The 21,166-nt window shown below is 40.1% G+C and overlaps 1 protein-coding gene across 2 annotated transcripts in view; it reads left to right on the top strand.

The window, feature by feature from the left end:
- The window catches only part of LOC121281895 (peptidyl-prolyl cis-trans isomerase FKBP5-like), a 257,052-nt gene that overhangs the window by 26,083 nt on the left and 209,803 nt on the right, over nucleotides 1–21,166 (top strand). The window contains exon 1 of one of the 2 annotated variants that reach the window (XM_041195035.1): nucleotides 12,030–12,105. The exons of the other annotated variant lie outside the window; for it this stretch is intronic. Coding sequence (XP_041050969.1) covers nucleotides 12,100–12,105 — 6 coding nt within the window. The 5' untranslated portion in view covers nucleotides 12,030–12,099. Of the gene's footprint in view, nucleotides 1–12,029; nucleotides 12,106–21,166 lie in introns of those variants that run through there. 2 annotated transcript variants of the gene reach the window in all.

Raw genomic sequence — 21,166 nt, 5'->3', positions numbered from 1 at the left:
GAATCGAGACTGATTACCACATCTCAGCAGAAACCATCTCCTGTTGAATTATATCTCAGAATGTGGAAATGATCTGAGTTAAAAGAAAATAGACTCTGGGAAAAAGATATGTTTATTTTCTCCCTTCCAGGAATACACAAGGAAAAGGGTTAAAAAGCTAGCTACAGACCTGATCTGTGTGTTCTAGTTCTGGTGTGCTATTGTGTACTTGTGAGAGCCAAAGCAGAAGAATATTAACTAGGCACCCATTGCAGCTTGAAGGCAAAGGCTCCCATTCTGTTGTTGGAGGCCAGTCAGCAACACCACAGTCAAAAAGGAAATAGGACACCTTCTTCAGTCAACCTGCAGAACCAAGTGTCTCCAAACCAAGTGCTAAAGTGCCAGCTGTACTGGAAACATCCAACTTAACGGCCATAATGTTTCACCACCAATGCCTCACGGACAAGCCAAAGACTGATGCGTATATCTTTTTAACTTTTATTTGGACTCACCTTCTCATTTCTGATCTGTGGGAATGTGTGTTGTGTTTTTATTATTGTTTCTTGGGTTTTTGGTAACTAATAAACTTACCCTTTCTTTGACTCAAGAAAGCCTGGTTAAATTGGCTCCTTCTAAAACATAAATTCATTTGGACTTGGAAAAGATATCTGGGGGAAAAGGGATCCCCTTAAATTAACCTTGTGTGACCAACTCAGGGGGTTGAATAAAGAAGGGGAGCCAGATCATTGCTCCTCACCTGTGAGCATAACAAAATTGGGGTCCTGCTCAGGAAGTTAATAAGTTGGGGTAACTTGTCTGGGATTATAAAAAATTAGGGGACCTTGCCTGGGGAACGGTCATAACAACTCCACAATAGCACTAGCAAAATGCCCAGCAAGATACTCAGTCTATTTAGGTACAGCCCGTCTGGCCCGTACAGGTCCCATCTCCCCCAGAGCCGGTCCCAATGTCCCAAGAATCTAAATCCCTCCCTCCTGCACCATCTTTCCAGTTACAAATTCATCTGCCTTATCCTATTTCTATACTCACTTGTGGGTGATACAGGGAGTAATCCAGAGGTTTCTACCTCTGAGGTCCTGTCTGCTAATTCCCTGCCTAGCTCCCCAAATTCTGACGGCAGGACTACATCCCTCCTTCTGCCTGTGTCGTTCATACCAACGTGGACCATGACTGCTGGCTGTTCATCCTTCCCCATCAGGGTGCTCTGCAGCCGTTCAGTGACATCCTTGACCCTGGCATCAAGGAGGCAACACGCCATCCAGGATTCACATCTGTGGCTGTAGAAAGCCTATCTATTCCCCTAATTATCGAATCACCTATCACTATTGCTCTTCTAGTATTCCTTGTACCCCCCTCTGCTGCCACCCACCCACCCCCACCACCACCCTATACAGCTGAACCACCAGTGGTGCCATGGACATGGCTTTATAATAAACTTTACTGCTATTAATAAACCTTACTTCTATTAATCAGCCTTATTAATACTGATAAATCCTACTAATACTTATCACACTTTACGGGTAGTAATAAACCTTACTTAAAAATAAAAGATAAAAGATATAATTCTCACCAGCTACTCACTTGTATTATTAATAATTAACTAATCATAATTACAAATAATAACTTGTATTACTAAGTGTACAATACAATAATATTAGTATTACTAATACTTAATATTTTTATTGTTTTAAATTTGCCAGTTGTTTATATTTAGTCCCCAAGCAGCAATACTCACCAGCCAATCAACTTGCAACTTTCCTGTGATGTCTCACCTCAACTTTTGTTTCAGGTCGCGGGCTCTGATTGTCCTCAGCTTCCCTCTCACTGCCTTTCTGTCCCCTCTGCTCACTGAACTCTCAGTGCCTTTCTCTCCCCTCTGCTCACCGAACTCTCACTGCCTTTCTGTCCCCTCTGCTCACCGAACTCTCACTGCCTTTCTGTCCCCTCTGCTCACTGAACTCTCACTGCCTTTCTCTCCCCTCTGCTCACTGAACTCTCACTGCCTTTCTGTCCCCTCTGCTCACTGAACTCTCACTGCCTTTCTCTCCCCTCTGCTCACCGAACTCTCACTGTCTTTCTCTCCCCTCTGCTCACCGAACTCTCACTGCCTTTCTCTCCCCTCTGCTCACTGAACTCTCACTGCCTTTCTCTCCCCTCTGCTCACCGAACTCTCACTGCCTTTCTCTCCCCTCTGCTCACTGAACTCTCACTGTCTTTCTGTCCCCTCTGCTCACTGAACTCTCACTGCCTTTCTGTCCCCTCTGCTCACTGAACTCTCATTGCCTTTCTGTCCCCTCTGCTCACTGAACTCTCACTGCCTTTCTCTCCCCTCTGCTCACTGAACTCTCACTGCCTTTCTCTCCCCTCTGCTCACCGAACTCTCACTGCCTTTCTCTCCCCTCTGCTCACTGAAGTCTCATTGCCTTTATGTCCCCTCTGCTCACTGAACTCTCATTGCCTTTATGTCCCCTCTGCTCACTGAACTCTCACTGCCTTTCTGTCCCCTCTGCTCACTGAACTCTCACTGCCTTTCTCTCCTTTCTGCTCACAGAACTCTCACTGCCTTTCTCTCCTTTCTGCTCACAGAACTCTCAGTGTCTTTCTCTCCCCTCTGCTCACTGAACTCTCACTGCCTTTCTCTCCCCTCTGCTCACTGAACTCTCACTGCCTTTCTCTCCTTTCTGCTCACAGAACTCTCACTGCCTTTCTCTCCCCTCTGCTCACCGAACTCTCACTGCCTTTCTCTCCCCTCTGCTCACTGAACTCTCACTGCCTTTCTCTCCCCTCTGCTCACTGAACTCTCACTGCCTTTCTCTCCCCTCTACTCACTGAACTCTCAGTGTCTTTCTCTCCCCTCTGCTCACTGAACTCTCACTGCCTTTCTCTCCCCTCTGCTCACCGAACTCTCACTGCCTTTCTCTCCCCTCTGCTCACTGAACTCTCATTGCCTTTATGTCCCCTCTGCTCACTGAACTCTCACTGCCTTTCTCTCCTTTCTGCTCACAGAACTCTCAGTGTCTTTCTCTCCCCTCTGCTCACTGAACTCTCATTGCCTTTATGTCCCCGCTGCTCACTGAACTCTCACTGCCTTTCTCTCCCCTCTGCTCACCGAACTCTCACTGCCTTTCTCTCCCCTCAGCTCACTGAACTCTCACTGCCTTTCTCTCCCCTCTCCTCACTGAACTCTCATTGCCTTTATGTCCCCGCTGCTCACTGAACTCTCACTGCCTTTCTCTCCTTTCTGCTCACAGAACTCTCAGTGTCTTTCTCTCCCCTCTGCTCACTGAACTCTCACTGCCTTTCTCTCCCCTCTGCTCACTGAACTCTCACTGTCTTTCTGGCCCCTCTATCCGCTGAGCATCAATGTTCATTATATTGGACAACACTCTCAAAATTTAATGCAACTCTCATTAAATGGTTACTAGTGAACCTTATATTCAGAAATGTAAATATGCAAGGAGATTACGGATTTTTTGGTCATTATCACATTGCTGTTTGTGGGACCTTGCTGAGCTCAAATTGACTTCAGTGTTAAATACATTACAACAGTTATGGCATTTCAAAAACTACTTCATTGGTTATAAAGTACTTGGGATGTCCTTGGGTTGTGAAAGGTGCTCTAGAAATAGACATTCTTTCAAGCCTTTCATTACAAACGTTTATTATATGTGGTTCAGGAAGTGGGTTGAACAAGAAGGCTCTTTGTCTGAGGTGCCTGAGGTTGCAGTAAGAGGCTGATAGAGATATCAATGCTCTAGGCATATCTGGTGTCAAAATCCAGATGGTACTGGCAGTAACAGGACTAGACGTTCGATCCTAGGTCCTTGGGCAAATACAGTCTAGAAACTAGTTGATGCCTCTTCCTAATCCAAGGGCCAAAGTGTCCAATGCAGTGTTTGGTGTGCAACACATTCCACACCAGAATTGCACCACCTGTTGTATTGGTGAAGGCAGGAAAAGAGGCATGTAGAACCCTTTCCCGAAAGCCAGTAAGTTTGAAAACTCAGAGAAGGGTCCTAACTCCTGTTTCAGAGCCCTCTTCCTGAAATTGGTCTGCCCTAGAAGTTTCCTGTGCATGAGCAATTGCCTTCAGGAAAACTAGCTCTGCATGCAGCCTTACCGGTGATCCTTCAAATGACTGCAGCACACCTCGACCAAAATAGTGTGGTAAGGAGCTGGAAGATATAGGTGCACTCCTCATGGTTTTACGGCAGTGCCAAAGACTATTGCAGGTTCCCACTCAGCCCCCTCACTATGACACCAACCCTCCACCACAACAAGGATGCAGTGGCCTGAACTCCAAATCTGATTTGTTGGTGAGCTCATATAAATGATGCCTAGGTCATAGATTTTGAAGGATTGCTTCACCAGAATCAGTAGGCTTAAGGTGTTAATTGTATCAATTGAGTTTAAGTGCATACAGGTGGATGGCATTGATTTGAAATGGTTACTTGAGCACATCCAAAGAGATACTTCCCTGGAGAGGGATTACGCTGTGTCTGCCGGCACCATTGCGGCCTTCCGTGCCCAGTGGGCAGCGTGGGGTCTGGGGTGCTTTATCGACCCTCATAATCACATTTTGATTTGATGTTTGTAAGTTTTCTTTAAACTTTGTCTTTGGTTTTACAGCTAACCTAACTTAGGGGTTGTGTTTCCTTTATCCCTTATTTTGTTAATTTAGTTTAATTGTCTGACTCTGAAAGAATTACAAAGAGATACTGACACAGGTGTGTAGTACTGCTAGGAGATATACACCTGTAATGTTTCACTCTGTGAGCAAATCTATTCCAAGTAAAGACTGACTCTGGTTTCTTCCTTCACCAACTGGCTATCAGGAGTTTTTTTTAACTCTTTCATGAGATGTGAGTGTCACTGGCAATGCCAGCATTTGATGGCCATTGCTAATTAACCCTTTGTTTGCTACACCATTTCAGAGGGCAGTCAAGAGTCGACCACATTGCTGTGGGTCTGAAGTCATATTTAGGCCAGTGCAGGTAAGGATGGCAGATTCCCTTCCCGAAAGGGCATTAGTGAACCAGATGGGTTTTTATGACAATCAATGATAGTTCCATGCTCACTATTACTGAGACCAGCTTTCCAATTCCAGATTTTATTAATTAGATTTAAATTCTACCAGTTGCTATGGTGGTATTTGAACTCATGTCCCCAGAGCATGAGCTGGGCCTCTGGATAACTGGTGCAGTGACATTACCACTATGTCACTATTACCCTTCACCTTGTATATCACAAGAGTCTGCCAAGATCCACATTTACACTATTTATTTTAAGGATACTTTTTAGGTGGAAACCTCCAACAGTCCCTTTAACAAAGCGAAATTTAGGCCACACGTGGACCTAATTTTCCTGAGTACAGACAACGTAAATGGAAAAGAGAATTGGATGAAGTATAAAACTGGTGACTGATGTTTACACCATCATGAAGCAGAATTTAAACACCAATGGGTACAGAATAATAGGGGAAGTTGGTGCAGAAATACAGAGCATCATTGCATAGTCTGGGGTAGATGCATAATTCTTTAAATCAACTGCTCCCAGTTGTGTGCTGCAGGTGTGGACTGTCCCTAAACTAAACTCCCAAGAGACTCTCTTTCACCAATTTAGAAATATTCCCATTTTTTTTCTACAGAAAAGTGGATTAAAAGTTAATATTCCTGGCTGGATGATATTTCCATGATTACACCATTGCATTTTATGAGCCTGTTAGCCTCCAAACCTGCCAACACAGAAACATCTGTCAAACTAAAGGGTAATATCAACACCCTGTACTACCTAATCCATGGGAGTCAGTCAGATCGTGAAAACAAAAAAACAAAATAAAAGAGAGCCGGAGACCTTCTAAATAGTAACGTGCAGTCAACTTTAGTTTGAATAAAGCAGCTGGTACTCTTAACTAAACAAATTGGGATAGTAATTAGGGGAGATGGTTGTGAATGTAGTTGTAATGTCTGTGACCAGTAATCAAGAATCAGGCTAATGCTCTCATAACACACGTTCAAATGCTACCATAGCAGCAGGTGGAATTTAAATTCAATTAATATCTGGAATATAAAACTGATCTCAGTAATAGTGACCATGACAACTGTCATTTTTTGTTGTAAAAATCCATCTGATTCCCTATTCATTTTAGGAAAGGAAATCTGCCACCCTTACCTGGCCTGATTTACATGTGACTCCAGACCCACTGAGTCCTCTGAAATGGCCTAGCAAGCCATTCAGTTCAAGAGCAATTAGGGATGGTCAACAAATGCTAGTGACACCCACATCTCATGAAAGAATAAATTAGAGAACATTGGATTGTCATGCAAAAAGCCTCACAAACCTTCCAAACAATTGGACGTTAACATAATAACTCTTCAGCACAATTAATCAAATCAATTGTATATCTTACTAAGGGGTGTATGACTGAGGACTCAGTAGCAGAAGGTGTTTGACTTCCCCATCCTAAAATTAAACATTGTTATCTGTTACTATATGTACTTGAAAGAATAGGTGGACAATAGCCCATTGTGTCACTTGTGCCTGACTTCCCCCAAGCCCCAGAGCCAACCATATTTACCCTGCCCTGTATGCCAAGGTATACAGTGGTTCAGCAGCATTAAGAGGCTGTTGTAATTCTAAGTGACAGCTGTCATCTCACTCTGGGACACAGTAGGGTGACACCATGTTCTGATCCAAATGGAATAGGTGTAGACCTTTTAGATCCTTGAGACGGCCCTGCCATTCAATTAGATCAAGGTTGATATCACAGAATCTTTACAGCGCAGAAGGAGATCATTTGGCCCATCGAGTCTGCACTGGCTCTCCGAAAGAGCATTCCACCTAAACCCCATCCCCTGCCTTATCCTCATAACTTTGCACATTATTTATTTTAAGATAGCAATCCAATTCCCTTTTGAATACCTCAATCAAACCTGCCTCCACCACCCTTTCAGGAAGTTCATTCCAGACTCCAACCATCCTCTGGGTGAAATTTTTTTCTCCTGACATCGCAGTTACTCCTTTTGCCAATTATTTTGAATCTGTGCCCTCTGGTTCTTGATGTTCTCTTGAGTGGGAACAGCTTCTCACTATTTACCCTGTCCATACCCCTCACAGTCTTGAATACCTCTATCAAGTCTCCTCTCAGCCTTCTTTTCTTCAAGGAAGAGTCCCAACTTCTCCAATCTATCCTCATAACTACAGTTTTTTATCCCTGGAATCATTCTTGTGAATCTCCTCTGTACTCTCTCCAAGCCTTCACATCCTTTCTCAAGTATGGCACCTAGAACGGGAGGCAGTACTCCAAATGAGGCCTAATTAGTGTCTTATAAAAGTTCAACATGACCTCCTTGCTCTTGTACTCAATGCCTCTATTAATAAAACTTATGATACCATGTGCTTTATTAACTGCTCTCTCAGCATGCCCTGCCATCTTCAATGACCTATGTATATGTGCACCGAGATCCTTCTGTTCCTGCACCTCCTTTAGAGTTTCTCCCTTTATTTTATACTATTTCACCATATTCTTCCTGCCAAAATGGAATCACCACACATTTCTCTGCATTGAACTTCATCTTCCACGTTTCTGCCCAATCCACCGACATGTCTCTTTCCTTTTGGATCTTAATTTGACCTACCCAGCTTGGTTTTATTGCCCTTAATACTCTTTCAAGCATAAAATATGCCTTATTTATCATTTCTAAAATGTGTCAGAAAAGGTTTCAGTCTCGATTGGAACTGATAACATGTTAGCAATGTAGGCAGGTGTAAATACCACAATATGAGAAAGGAGTCTCTAGCTGAATCCCAGAAACACACTTTTCCATAAAGATAATACGATTGGATGAGAAAAGAGTGAAGTCATTTTGTGACATCTGGCACTATGGAAGAAATCCATTGGCTCAAATGGTTGTAGAGGTAGCCTCCATTTTGTAGAATGTCCTGCTAAAGCACAAGAAGGTAGGATGTAGAATGGCTAAACAGGTTAGGCCTTTACTCATTAGAGTTTAGAAGAATGAGGGTGATCTGATGGGGCTTGACAGGGTAGATGTTGAGAAGATGTTTCCACTAGTGGGGGAACCTTGAACTAGGGGACATAGTTACAGAATAAGGGGACACTCATTGAAAACTGAGATCTGAAGGAATTTCTCCCCTCAGAGGATAGTGATTGTCTGGAATTCTCTACCCTAGAGAGTTATGGAGGCTAGATCACTGAAAGTAGTTAAAGAGGAGGTAGATAGATTTTTGATATATCGGGGAGTTGAGGGCTATGAGGAGCTGGCGCGAAAGTGGAGTTGAGGCCTGGGACAGATCAGCCATGATCTTATTGAATGGTGGGGAAGGCTTGAGGGGCTGAATGGCCTGCTCCTGCTCCTATTTCTTATGTTTTATGTTCTTAATAAAGCTAAGACAGGATAATTAACAGCCTACATTACCATTTGTGACCTGCTCACAAAACTCTTTTCATCTGGAAAATGTGCCTGGAATTATGTAGATAATTTCTAAGCAAATAAATATGGAACTTTATTGCTGTTCCTTCACTGTCATGGATGAAAATCCTGGAATTCCTTTCCTAACAGCTCTGTGGGGTGTACCTACAATACACAACTGCAGCAGTTCAAGAAGGTGGCTCACCACCACCTTCTCAGGGACACTTATGTTTGGGCAATAAATGCTGGCCTTTTTAGCAGTGTCACACCCCATGAATGAAAGAAAAACGTTTCTACTGCAACTTTAATGCAATAAAATGTGATAAGATGCTTCACAAGAGGGTTATCAAGCAAAATTCGACATAGAGGCACATAAGGGGATATTAGGACGTGACCAAAAAGCTTTGTCAAAAATGGAGATTTTAAGGAACCTGTTAAAAGAGGAGGTGGAGAGGTTAAGGATAAAGTTCTATCAATTATCAGCAGTAATGAGGGGAGAATGGAGAGACCAATTACTTCTGATTACTGTAATTGAGAAGTGAAGGGCTGAATCAGCACCCCGGTCACCTTTTCTGTATCTACTGCAGTGAATGGAGGCTGAAGATAGGATCACAGTAAGATTCAGTCTCTTGCTTGGATAGATGTTTCAGTACTTTCTGTGACTTTGTTTGTATTTCAACAGTACAAGATAGGATTAATCCAGCTTTATCCATTTCACTTTCGAGCAATACTTTTCTGCAAAGAGTGTTCACAAGAGATAATGCATTGAAGAAAGGTCAGCAATGATATGCAAAGATTAAGCAACTTGTCACATGGATAGTAAACAGTGTATATCATGTGATCTGCTTTCAAATATAGTGTTACCTCCTGTGATTTGTAATGAGATATTGAGAAAGTATAAAACAGAGCATATGAGACCAAGAACAGAAAACAGGTACAGGAAACGACAAAATCACAAAACGAGGACAGGAGATGAAGAGAAGATAAAACAGGGTAGAGGAGGCAGAGAGAAAGCAAAGCATTGTACAGGATGCTGATAGAAGACAAACCAATATACAGGAGATTGGGGAAACAAAACAATTTTCACTTGAATCCTTGGTTCCATACACAGTGAGGTTTTGTTTAAACACAGCATGATGCTGTTGGCCTACCCAAATCATATAATATGATTTCATGGTCTCCCGATGAACTGTTTCAACAATGAGAATTTTATTATACTTCTAATACTTTTGGATGACCTCAATGTGTCCATTTGAGCTCATTTGAAAACCTTGACATGGTACTTGGACAATTGTAGCTGGTAAAGATTTAACTCAACAATTACTCTCTCCTTAAAAAGTTATTTGGGCCTATAATGTCAGCAATTAATATACCATCTCAGCTGGAAAACAATCATGTGTGCTTAAACAAAACCTCAATGCACATGGAACACAGAGTTCAAGTCAAAACTGTTTTGTTACTTCAGTTTCCTGTAACCTGGTTTGTCGTGTGTGTGTTTGTTTGTGTGTGAACATGTGAATGTATGAATTAAGAGCAGGAGTAGGCCACTCGGCCCCTCGAGCCTGCTCTGCCATTCAATAAGATCATGGCTGATCTGAATGTGACCGTAACTCCACATTCCCACCTACCCACTGTCCTTTCACCCCTTGCTTATCAAGAATATATTTAGCTCTGCCTTAAAAATATTTAAAGACTCTGCTTTCACTGCCTTTTGAGAAAGAGAGTCCCAAAGAATCACAACCCTCTGAGAGAAAAAATTCTTCTCATCTCTGTCTTAAAAGAGCGACCCCTTATTTTCAAACGGTGACCCCTAGTTCTAGATCCTTCCAAAAGAAGAAACATCCTCTCTACAACCACCCTGTCAAGACTCCTCAGGATCTAATATGTTTCAATCTAGTTGCCTCTTACTCTTCTAAACTCCAGTGGATATAAGCTTCGCCTGTCCAAAGTGTCCTCATGAGATAACTTGCCCATTATTAGTTTAGTAAACTTCTCTGATCTGTTTCCAAAGCACTTACATCTTTCCTTAAATAAGGAGACCAATACTGTACACAGTACTCCAGATGTGGTCTCACCACCGCCCTAAATAACTGAAGCATAACCTCCCTACTTTTGTATTCAATTCCTCTGGCAATAAACAATAACATCCTCTTAGCTTTCCTAATTACTTTCTGTAGCTGCATACTAACCTTTTGCGATTCATGCACTAATACACCCAGATCCATCTGCATCTCCCAACTCTGCAATCACAGCCTGCAGCTCCAATAATTTGCTCAATACCACTTCTCTGGCGATTGTAATTTTGTTGAATTGCCCCCTCCCTTCCATTTCCTGATTTACAGCTATTTCTGGGATGTTGCTTGTATCCTCTATAGTGAAGTTCAATACCATCTCCTCATTTTCCATTAGTAATTACCCAGACTCACTTTCTACAGGACCAATGCTCACTTTGTTAACTCTTTTCTTTTTAAAATGTCTATAGAAACACTTACTATCTGTTTTTATATTTCTAACTGGCTTTCTCTCATACTCATATTTTTCCTTCTTTATCACTCTCTTGGTCATTCTTTGCTGTTTTTTATATTCTGTCCAATCTTCTGACCTGCCACCCATCTTTGTGCAATTACATGCTTTTCCCCTTGAGACAATCTTTAACCTACCTTTGTGTGTGTATGTGTATGTGTGCATGCATGTGTGTGTTTGTGTGTTTTAGAATCGGATTCAATATTACCTTTCAAAAAGGAATTGGACATTTACTGAAAAAAAATGCAGAGCTTTGGGGAAAACAATGGGAATAGGATGGCGAGTAACTCTTTCAGAGAACCAGCACAGACATGATGGGCTGAATGGCTCCCTCTTGTTAACTGCACCATTTGAGGTTAAGTACACGCAGGTGGAGGGCAATGATTGTATGGTTACTTGAGTATATATAAAGAGGCAGTTACTGACACTTACAGGAGTAGAGTGGAATCAGGAGATATCTACCTGTACTGTTTCATACTGTGAATAAAATCTATTCTGAGTAAAAACCGGCTCTGGTTTCTTCTTCCTCAACTGGCTATCAGGAGTATAATAGTGTATGATTCTATGACATTTACATAACACAATGTTGAGTGTATTTCACATTGAGGAACAAATCTCGATCTCCATCAGTTCTCAGGTTGCTGTGGTGTGAGAGTCAGCAGATTGTTGTATGTGAAAACTGTTTCCTTTATGTCAGCACTGAGCTGTTTGAGACAGAATATAAAGAGCAGGACATTAAAAATTGGCAATAAGTATCTCTTCAGGGCTGATTTGTTTAACAAAAAGAGTATTTGTTTTCTTTGTTTGAGATGCTTTTTTTGCGTAGTGTTATAGTGCCAGTGTGATTGTTATTCATAGGATCAATACAATGCTGCAAACACCTGCACTTGGTTGTCATAGTAATTGCATGCCTCAAAATATTATCTTTTCTTTTAATTTCAGCCCCTACTGAAGCTTGGATTACTGCTTATTCCTCGCTCTCTTGACAACACCATCATTAGCGGATATCTGAGCATTTAAAACATTGTTCTATGGACACTCTAAACAAAGCAGTTAACTTTACTACCTGTGAATAGGAGAGACAGGAAAAAAGAATGGAATCAGAAATTGAGAATAGAATGGGCACAAAACTGAGAAGACTACGAGCATGAAAGTGAGAATTGCAGGGGCACGACATTGAAACTAGAATGGACATGAAACTGAGAATAGAACAGACACAAAACTGAAGACAACAGGCACGAAAGCAAGAATAGAACGGACATAAAATTCAAAACAGAACGGGCAAAAAACTGAGAATAGAATGGACACAAAACTGAGAACAAGATTTACACAAAACTGAGAATAGAACGGACAAGAAAGTGAAAATAGAATGGACACGAAAGTGAAAATAGAACAGACATGACACTGAGATTAGAATGGACACAAAAGTGAGAATAGAACGGACACTAAACTGAGAATAGAACGGACAAGAAAGTGAGAGTCAAACTGACATAAAGGGAGAATAGAACAGACACGAAAGCGAGAACAGAACGGACACGAAAGTGAAAATAGAACGGACACGACACCGAGATTAGAATGGGCACAAAATTGAGAATAGAATGGGCATGAAAGTGAGAATAGAACGGACAGGAAAGCGAGAATAGAATGGACACAAGGGTGAGAATAGAGCAGACACGAAAGTGAGAATAGAACTTACATGAATCTGAGAATAAAATGGATATGAGAGTGAGAATACAACGAACACGAGAGAACAGAATAGACACGAAAGTGAGAAGAAAATGGACACGAAAGGGAGAATTGAACGAACATTAAAGCGAGAATAGAATGGCCCCGAGTTTGAGAATAGAACATATGTGAAACTGAGAATAGAATGGACACGGAAGTGAGAATAGAACAGACAGAAAAATGAGAATGGAATGGTCATGAAGGTGAGAATCGAACGGACATGAGGGGAAAATACAATGGACACGAAATTGAGAATAGAACGGACACAAAAGTGAGAATAGAATGGACAAGAAAGAGAGAACAGAACGGACACAAAAGCGAGAATAGAACGGACACTAAAGTGAGAATAGAACGGACACAAAAGTGAGAATAGAATGGACAAGAAAGAGAGAACAGAACGGACAAAAAAGCGAGAATAGAACGGATACTAAAGTGCGAATAGAACGGACACAAAAGCGAGAATAGAACGGACACAAAAGCGAGAATAGAACAGACAGTAAGATGAGAATAGAACAGACACTAAAGTGAGAATAGAACGGACACAAAAGCAAGAACAGAATGGACATGAAAGGGAGAATAGAACGGACATGAAACTGAGAATTGAACGGACACAAAATTGAGAATAGAACGGACACAAAACTGAGAATAGAACGGACACAAAACTGAGAATTGAATGGACACAAAACTGAGAATTGAATGGACACAAAAGCGAGAATAGAAAGGACACAAAAGCGAGAATAGAGCGGACACGAAAGGGAGAATAGAACGGACATGAAACTGAGAATTGAACGGACATGAAATTGAGAATAAAACAGACACAAAAGTGGGAAATGAATGGACATGAAAGCAAGAATAGAATGGACATGAAAATTAGAATAGAACGGACACAAAAATGAGAATATAACGGACATGAAAGCGAGAACAGAATGGACACATAACCAAGAGTAGGACAGACATGAAACTGAGAATTGAACGGACACGAAACTGAGAATAGAATGGAGATAAAACAGGGAATAGAACGGACACGAAACAGAGAATAGAACGGACACGAAACTGAGAATTGAACTGACACGAAACTGAGAATTGAACTGACACGAAACTGAGAATTGAATGGACACAAAACTGAGAATAGAATGGACACGAAACTGAGAAATGAATGGACACGAGAGAATAGAACATACACGAAATTGCAAATAGAACAGTCACAAAACTGAGAATAAAGCGCACATGAAAGAGAACAAAATGGACATGAAAGTGGAAATAGAATGGACACAAAAGGGTGAATTGTACAGACACAAAAGTGAGAATGAGAAAGACGTGCAAGTGAGAATAGAACGGAGACAAAACAGAGAATAGAATGGAGACAAAACTGGGAATAGAACGGACAAAAACTGAGAATAGAACAGACACAAAACTGAGAATAGAACAGACAGGAAACTGAGAATAGAACAGACACGAAACTGAGAATTGAACGGACACAAAACTGAGAATAGAATGGACACAAATCTGAGATTAGAACAAACACAAAACTAAGCGTAGAAAAGACACAAAACTGAGAATAGAATGGACAGAAAAGTGAGAATAGAATAGACACAAAACTGAGAATTGAATGGACATGAAAGAGAGAATAGAACATACACAAAATTGTGAATAGACCGGACACGAAACTGAGAATAAAGCGCACATGAAAGAGAACAAAATAGACATGAAAGTGGGAATAGGGTGGACACAAAAGGTAGAATTGTACAGACAGAAAAGTGAGAATGAGAAAGACGTGAAAGTGAGAATAGAACGGAGACAAAACTGAGAATAGAATGAAGACAAAACTGGGAATAGAACGGAGACAAAACTGAGAATATAACGGACACAAAACTGAGAACAGAACGGACACGAAACTGAGAATAGAACGGACACAAAAGTAAGCATAGAACAGACACAAAACTGAGAATAGAACGGACACAAAACTGAGAATTGAACGGATACAAAACTGAGAATAGAACGGAGACAAAACAGACAATAGAATGGACACAAACCTGGGAACAGAATGGACGCAAAACTGAGAATAGAATGGACACAAAACTGAGAATAGAAAAGACACAAAACTGAGAATAGAATGGACACAAAACAAAGCATAGAAAAGACATAAAACTGAAAATAGAATGGACAGAAAAGTGAGAATAGAACAGACACAAAACTGAGAATTGAATGGACACAAAAGAGAGAATAGAACATAAACAAAATTGCGAATAGAACGGACACAAAACTGAGAATAAAGCGCACATGAAAGAGAACCAAATGGACATGGAAGTGGGAATAGAATGGACACAAAAGGGAGAATTGTACAGACACAAAAGTGAGAATGAGAAAGACGCGAAAGTGAGAATAGAACGGAGACAAAACTAAGCATAGAGTGAAGACAAAACTGGGACTAGAATGGAGACAAAACTGAGAATAGAACAGACACAAAACTGAGAATAGAATGGACAGAAAAGTGAGAATAGAACAGACACAAAACTGAGAATTGAATGCACACGAAAGAGAGAATAGAACATACAAAAAATTGCGAATAGAACGGACATGGAACTGAGAATAAAGCGCACATGAAAGAGAACAAAATGGACATGAAAGTGGGAATAGAATGGACACAAACGGGAGAATTATACAAAAACAAAAGTGAGAATGAGAAAGACGTGAAAGTGAGAATAGAACGGACACAAAACTGAGCATAGAGTGAAGACAAGACTGGGAATAGAACGGAGCCAAAACTGAGAATAGAACCGAGACAAAACTGGGAATAGAACAGACACAAAACTGAGAATAGAACGGACACGATACTGAGAATAGAACGGACACAAAACTGAGAATGGAACGGACACAAAACTGAGAATAGAACGGACACAAAACTGAGAATAGAACGGATACGAAACTGAGAAATGAATGGACACGAGAGAATAGAACATACACGAAATTGCAAATAGAATGGTCACAAAACTGAGAATAAAGCGCACATGAAAGAGAAAAAAATGGACATGAAAGTGGAAATAGAATGGACACAAAAGGGAGAATTATACAGACACAGAAGTGAGAATGAGAAAGACGCGAAAGTGAGAATAGAACGGAGACAAAACTGAGAATAGAACGGAGAGAAAACTGGGAATAGAATGGACAAAAACAGACACAAAACTGAGAAGAGAACGGACACAAAACTGAGAATAGAACGGACACGAAACTGAGAATAGAACGGACACAAATCTGAGATTAGAACAAACACAAAACTAAGCATAGAAAAGACACAAAACTAAGCATAGAAAAAACACAAAACTGAGAATAGAATGGAGAGAAAAGTGGGAATAGAATAGGCACAAAACTGAGAATTGAATGGACAAGAAAAAGAGAATAGAACATACACAAAATTGCGAATAGAACGGACATTAAACTGAGAATAATGCGCACATGAAAGAGAACAAAATGGACATGAAAGTGGGAATAGAGTGGACACAAAAGGTAGAATTGTACAGACAGAAAAGTGAGAATGAGAAAGATGTGAAAGTGAGAATAGAACGGGGACAAAACTAAGAATATGACGGACACAAAACTGAGAATAGAACGGACACGAAACTGAGAATAGAAAAGACATAAAACTGAGAATTGAACAGACACAAAACAGAATAGAACGGACACGAAACTGAGAATAGAACGGACACAAAAGTAAGCATAGAACAGACACAAAACTGAGAATAATGGACACAAAACTGAGAATTGAACGGACACAAAACTGAGAATAGAACGGAGACAAAACAGACAATTGAATGGACACAAACCTGGGAACAGAATGGACGCAAAACTGAGAATTGAATGGACACAAAAGAGAGAATAGAACATACACAAAATTGCGAATAGAACAGACACAAAACTGAGAATTGAATGGACACAAAAGAGAGAATAGAACATACACAAAATTGCGAATAGAACGGACACAAAACTGAGAATAAAGCGCACATGAAAGAGAACCAAATGGACATGAAAGTGGGAATAGAATGGACACAAAAAGGAGAATTGTACAGACACAAAAGGGAGAATGAGAAGGACGCGAAAGTGAGAATAGAACGGAGACAAAACTGAGCATAGAGTGAAGACAAAACTTGGAATAGAACGGAGACAAAACAGAGAATAGAACAGACACAAAACTGAGAATAGAATGGACAGAAAAGTGAGAATAGAACAGACACAAAACTGAGAATTGAATGGAAACGAAAGAGAGAATAGAACATACGCAAAATTGTGAATAGAATGGACACAAAACTGAGAATAAATCGCACATGAAAGAGAACAAAATGGACATGAAAGTAGAAATAGAATGGACACAAAAGGGAGAATTGTACAGACACAAAAGTGAGAATGAGAAAGGTGCGAAAGTGAGAATAGAATGAAGACAAAACTGGGAATAGAATGGACACAAAATTGAGAATGGAATGGACACGAAACAGAGAATAGAACGGACACGAAACTGAGAATAGAACGGACACGAAACTGAGAAATGAATGGACATGAGAGAATAGAACATACACGAAATTGCAAATAGAAAGGACACAAAACTGAGAATAAAGCGCACATGAAAGAGAAAAAAATGGACATGAAAGTGGAAATAGAATGGACACAAAAGGGAGAATTGTACAGACACAAAAGTGAGAATGAGAAAGACGCGAAAGTGAGAATAGAACGGAGACAAAACTGAGAATAGAATGGAGACAAAACTTGGAATAGAACGGACAAAAACAGAGAATAGAACAGACACAAAACTGAGAATAGAACGGACACGAAACTGAGAATAGAACGGACACGAAACTGAGAATTGAACGGACACAAAACTGAGAATAGAACAGACACAAATCTGAGATTAGAACAAACACAAAACTAAGCATAGAAAAGACACAAAACTGAGAATAGAATGGACAGAAAAGTGGGAATAGAATAGACACAAAACTAAGAATTGTATGGACACGAAAGAGAGAATAGAACATACACAAAATTGCGAATAGAACGGACACGCAACTGTGAATAAATCGCACATGAAAGAGAACAAAATGGACATGAAAGTAGAAATAGAATGGACACAAAAGGGAGAATTGTACAGACACAAAAGTGAGAATGAGAAAGACTCGAAAGTGAGAATAGAATGGAGACAAAACTGGGAATAGAACGGACACAAAACTGAGAATAGAACGGACACGAAACAAAGAATAGAACGGACACGAAACTGAGAATAGAACGGACACAAAACTGAGATTAGAACAAACACAAAACTAAGCATAGAATAGACACAAAACTGAGAATTGAATGGACACGAAAGAGAGAATAGAACATACACAAAATTGCGAATAGAACGGACACGAAACTGAGAAAAAAGCGCAAATGAAAGAGAACAAAATGGACATGAAAGTGGGAATAGAGTGGACACAAAAGGTGGAATTGTACAGACAGAAAAGTGAGAATGAGAAAGACGCGAAAGTGAGAATAGAACGGAGACAAAACTGAGAATAGAATGAAGACAAAACTGGGAATAGAACGGAGACAAAACTGAGAATATAACGGACACAAAACTGAGAATAGAACGGACACGAAACTGAGAATAGAACGGACACAAAACTGAGAATAGAACGGACACGAAACTGCGAAATGAATGGACACGAGAGAATAGAACATACACGAAATTGCAAATATAACGGTCACAAAACTGAGAATAAAGCGCACATGAAAGAGAAAAAAATGGACATGAATGTGGAAATAGAATGGACACAAAAGGGAGAATTGTACAGACACAAAAGTGAGAATGAGAAAGACGTGTAAGTGAGAATAGAAAGGAGACAAAACTGAGCATAGAGTGAAGACAAAACTTGGAATAGAACGGAGACAAAACAGAGAATAGAACAGACACAAAACTGAGAATAGAATGGACAGACAAGTGAGAATAGAACAGACACAAAACTGAGAATTGAATGGACACGAAAGAGAGAATAGAACATACGCAAAATTGTGAATAGAATGGACACAAAACTGAGAATAAATCGCACATGAAAGAGAACAAAATGGACATGAAAGTAGAAATAGAATGGACACAAAAGGGAGAATTGTACAGACAGAAAAGTGAGAATGAGAAAGACGCGAAAGTGAGAATAGAATGGAGACAAAACTGGGAATAGAACGGACACAAAAATGAGAATAGAACGGACACGAAACAGAGAATAGAACGGACACAAAACTGAGAATAGAACGGACACAAAACTGAGAATAGAACGGACACAAAACTGAGAATAGGATGGACAGGAAACTGAGAATAGAACAGACATAAAACTGAGAATTGAATGGACACAAAACAGAATAGAACGGACATGAAACTGAGAATAGAATGGACACAAAAGTAAGCATAGAAGAGACACAAAACCGGGAATAGAACGGACACGAAACAGAGAATAGAACGGACAAGAAAGTGAGAATAGAACGGACACAAAACTGAGAATAGAACGGACACAAAACTGAGAATAGAACGGACACAAAACTGAGCATTGAACGGACACAAAACTGAGAATTGAACAGACACAAAACTGGGAATAAAATGGATACAAAACTGAGAATTGAACGGACACAAATCTGAGAATAGAACGGACACGAAACTGAGAATTGAATGGACACAAAACTGAGAATTGAACAGACACAAAACTGGGAATAAAACGGACACAAAACTGAGAAATGAATGGACACGAGAGAATAGAACATACACGAAATTGCAAATAGAACGGTCACAAAACTGAGAATAGAACGGAGACAAAACCGAGAATTGAATGGACACAAAACTAAGCATAGAAAAGACATAAAACTGAGAATAGAATGGATGAAAGAGAGAATAGAACATACACAAAATTGTGAATAGAACGGACACAAAGCTGAGAATAAAGCGCACATTAAAGAGAACAAAATGGACATGAAAGTGGGAATAGAATGGACACAAAAGGGAGAATTGTACAGACACAAAAGTGAGAATGAGAAAGACGCGAAAGTGAGAATAGAATGGACACAAAACTGAGAATAAATCGCACATGAAAGAGAAAAAAATGGACATGAAAGTGGAAATAGAATGGACACAAAAGGGAGAATTGTACAGACACAAAAGTGAGAATGAGAGAGACGTGAAAGTGAGAATAGAACAGAGTCAAAAAAGAGAATAGCACGGACACAAAACTGAGAATTGAACGGACACAAAACTGAGAATTGAACGGACACGTAACTGAGAATTGAATGGACACAAAACTGAGAATAGAATGGAGATAAAACTGGGAATAGAATGGACACAAAACTGAGAATAGAACCGACACGAAACTGAGAATAGAACGGACACGAAACTGAGAATAGAACAGACATAAAACTGAGAATTGAATGGACACAAAACAGAATAGAACGGACATGAAACAGAGAATAGAACGGACACAAAACTGAGAATGGAACGGACACAAAACTGAGAAATGAATGGACACGAGAGAATAGAACATACACGAAATTGCAAATAGAACGGTCACAAAACTGAGAATAAAGCGCACATGAAAGAGAAAAAAATGGACATGAAAGTGGAAATAGAATGGACACAAAAGGGAGAATTGTACAGACACAAAAGTGAGAATGAGAAAGACGTGAAAGTGAGAATAGAAAGGAGACAAAACTGAGCATAGAGTGAAGACAAAACTTGGAATAGAACGGAGACAAAACAGAGAATAGAACAGACACAAATCTGAGAATAGAATGGACAGACAAGTGAGAATAGAACAGACACAAAACTGAGAATTGAATGGACACGAAAGAGAGAATAGAACATACGCAAAATTGTGAATAGAATGGACACAAAACTGAGAATAAATCGCACATGAAAGAGAACAAAATGGACATGAAAGTAGAAATAGAATGGACACAAAAGGGAGAATTGTACAGACAGAAAAGTGAGAATGAGAAAGACGCGAAAGTGAGAATAGAATGGAGACAAAACTGGGAATAGAACGGACACAAAAATGAGAATAGAACGGACACGAAACAGAGAATAGAACGGACACAAAACTGAGAATAGAACGGACACAAAACTGAGAATAGAACAGACACAAAACTGAGAATAGAACGGACACAAAACTGAGAATAGGATGGACACGAAACTGAGAATAGAACAGACATAAAACTGAGAATTGAACGGACACAAAACAGAATAGAACGGACATGAAACTGAGAATAGAACGGACACAAAAGTAAGCATAGAACAGACACAAAACCGGGAATAGAACGGACAAGAAAGTGAGAATAGAACGGACACAAAACTGAGAATAGAACGGATACAAAACTGAGAATTGAACGGACACAAATCTGAGAATAGAATGGACACGAAACTGAGAATTGAATGGACACAAAACTGAGAATTGAACAGACACAAAACTGGGAATAAAACGGACACGAAA

The sequence above is a fragment of the Carcharodon carcharias genome, chromosome 9, assembly GCF_017639515.1.
Source record: "Carcharodon carcharias isolate sCarCar2 chromosome 9, sCarCar2.pri, whole genome shotgun sequence".
Classification (NCBI taxonomy): Eukaryota; Metazoa; Chordata; class Chondrichthyes; order Lamniformes; family Lamnidae; genus Carcharodon; species Carcharodon carcharias.
The sequence above is the reverse complement of the archived record's forward strand: the minus strand, read 5'-3'. Positions and strand labels throughout refer to the sequence as shown.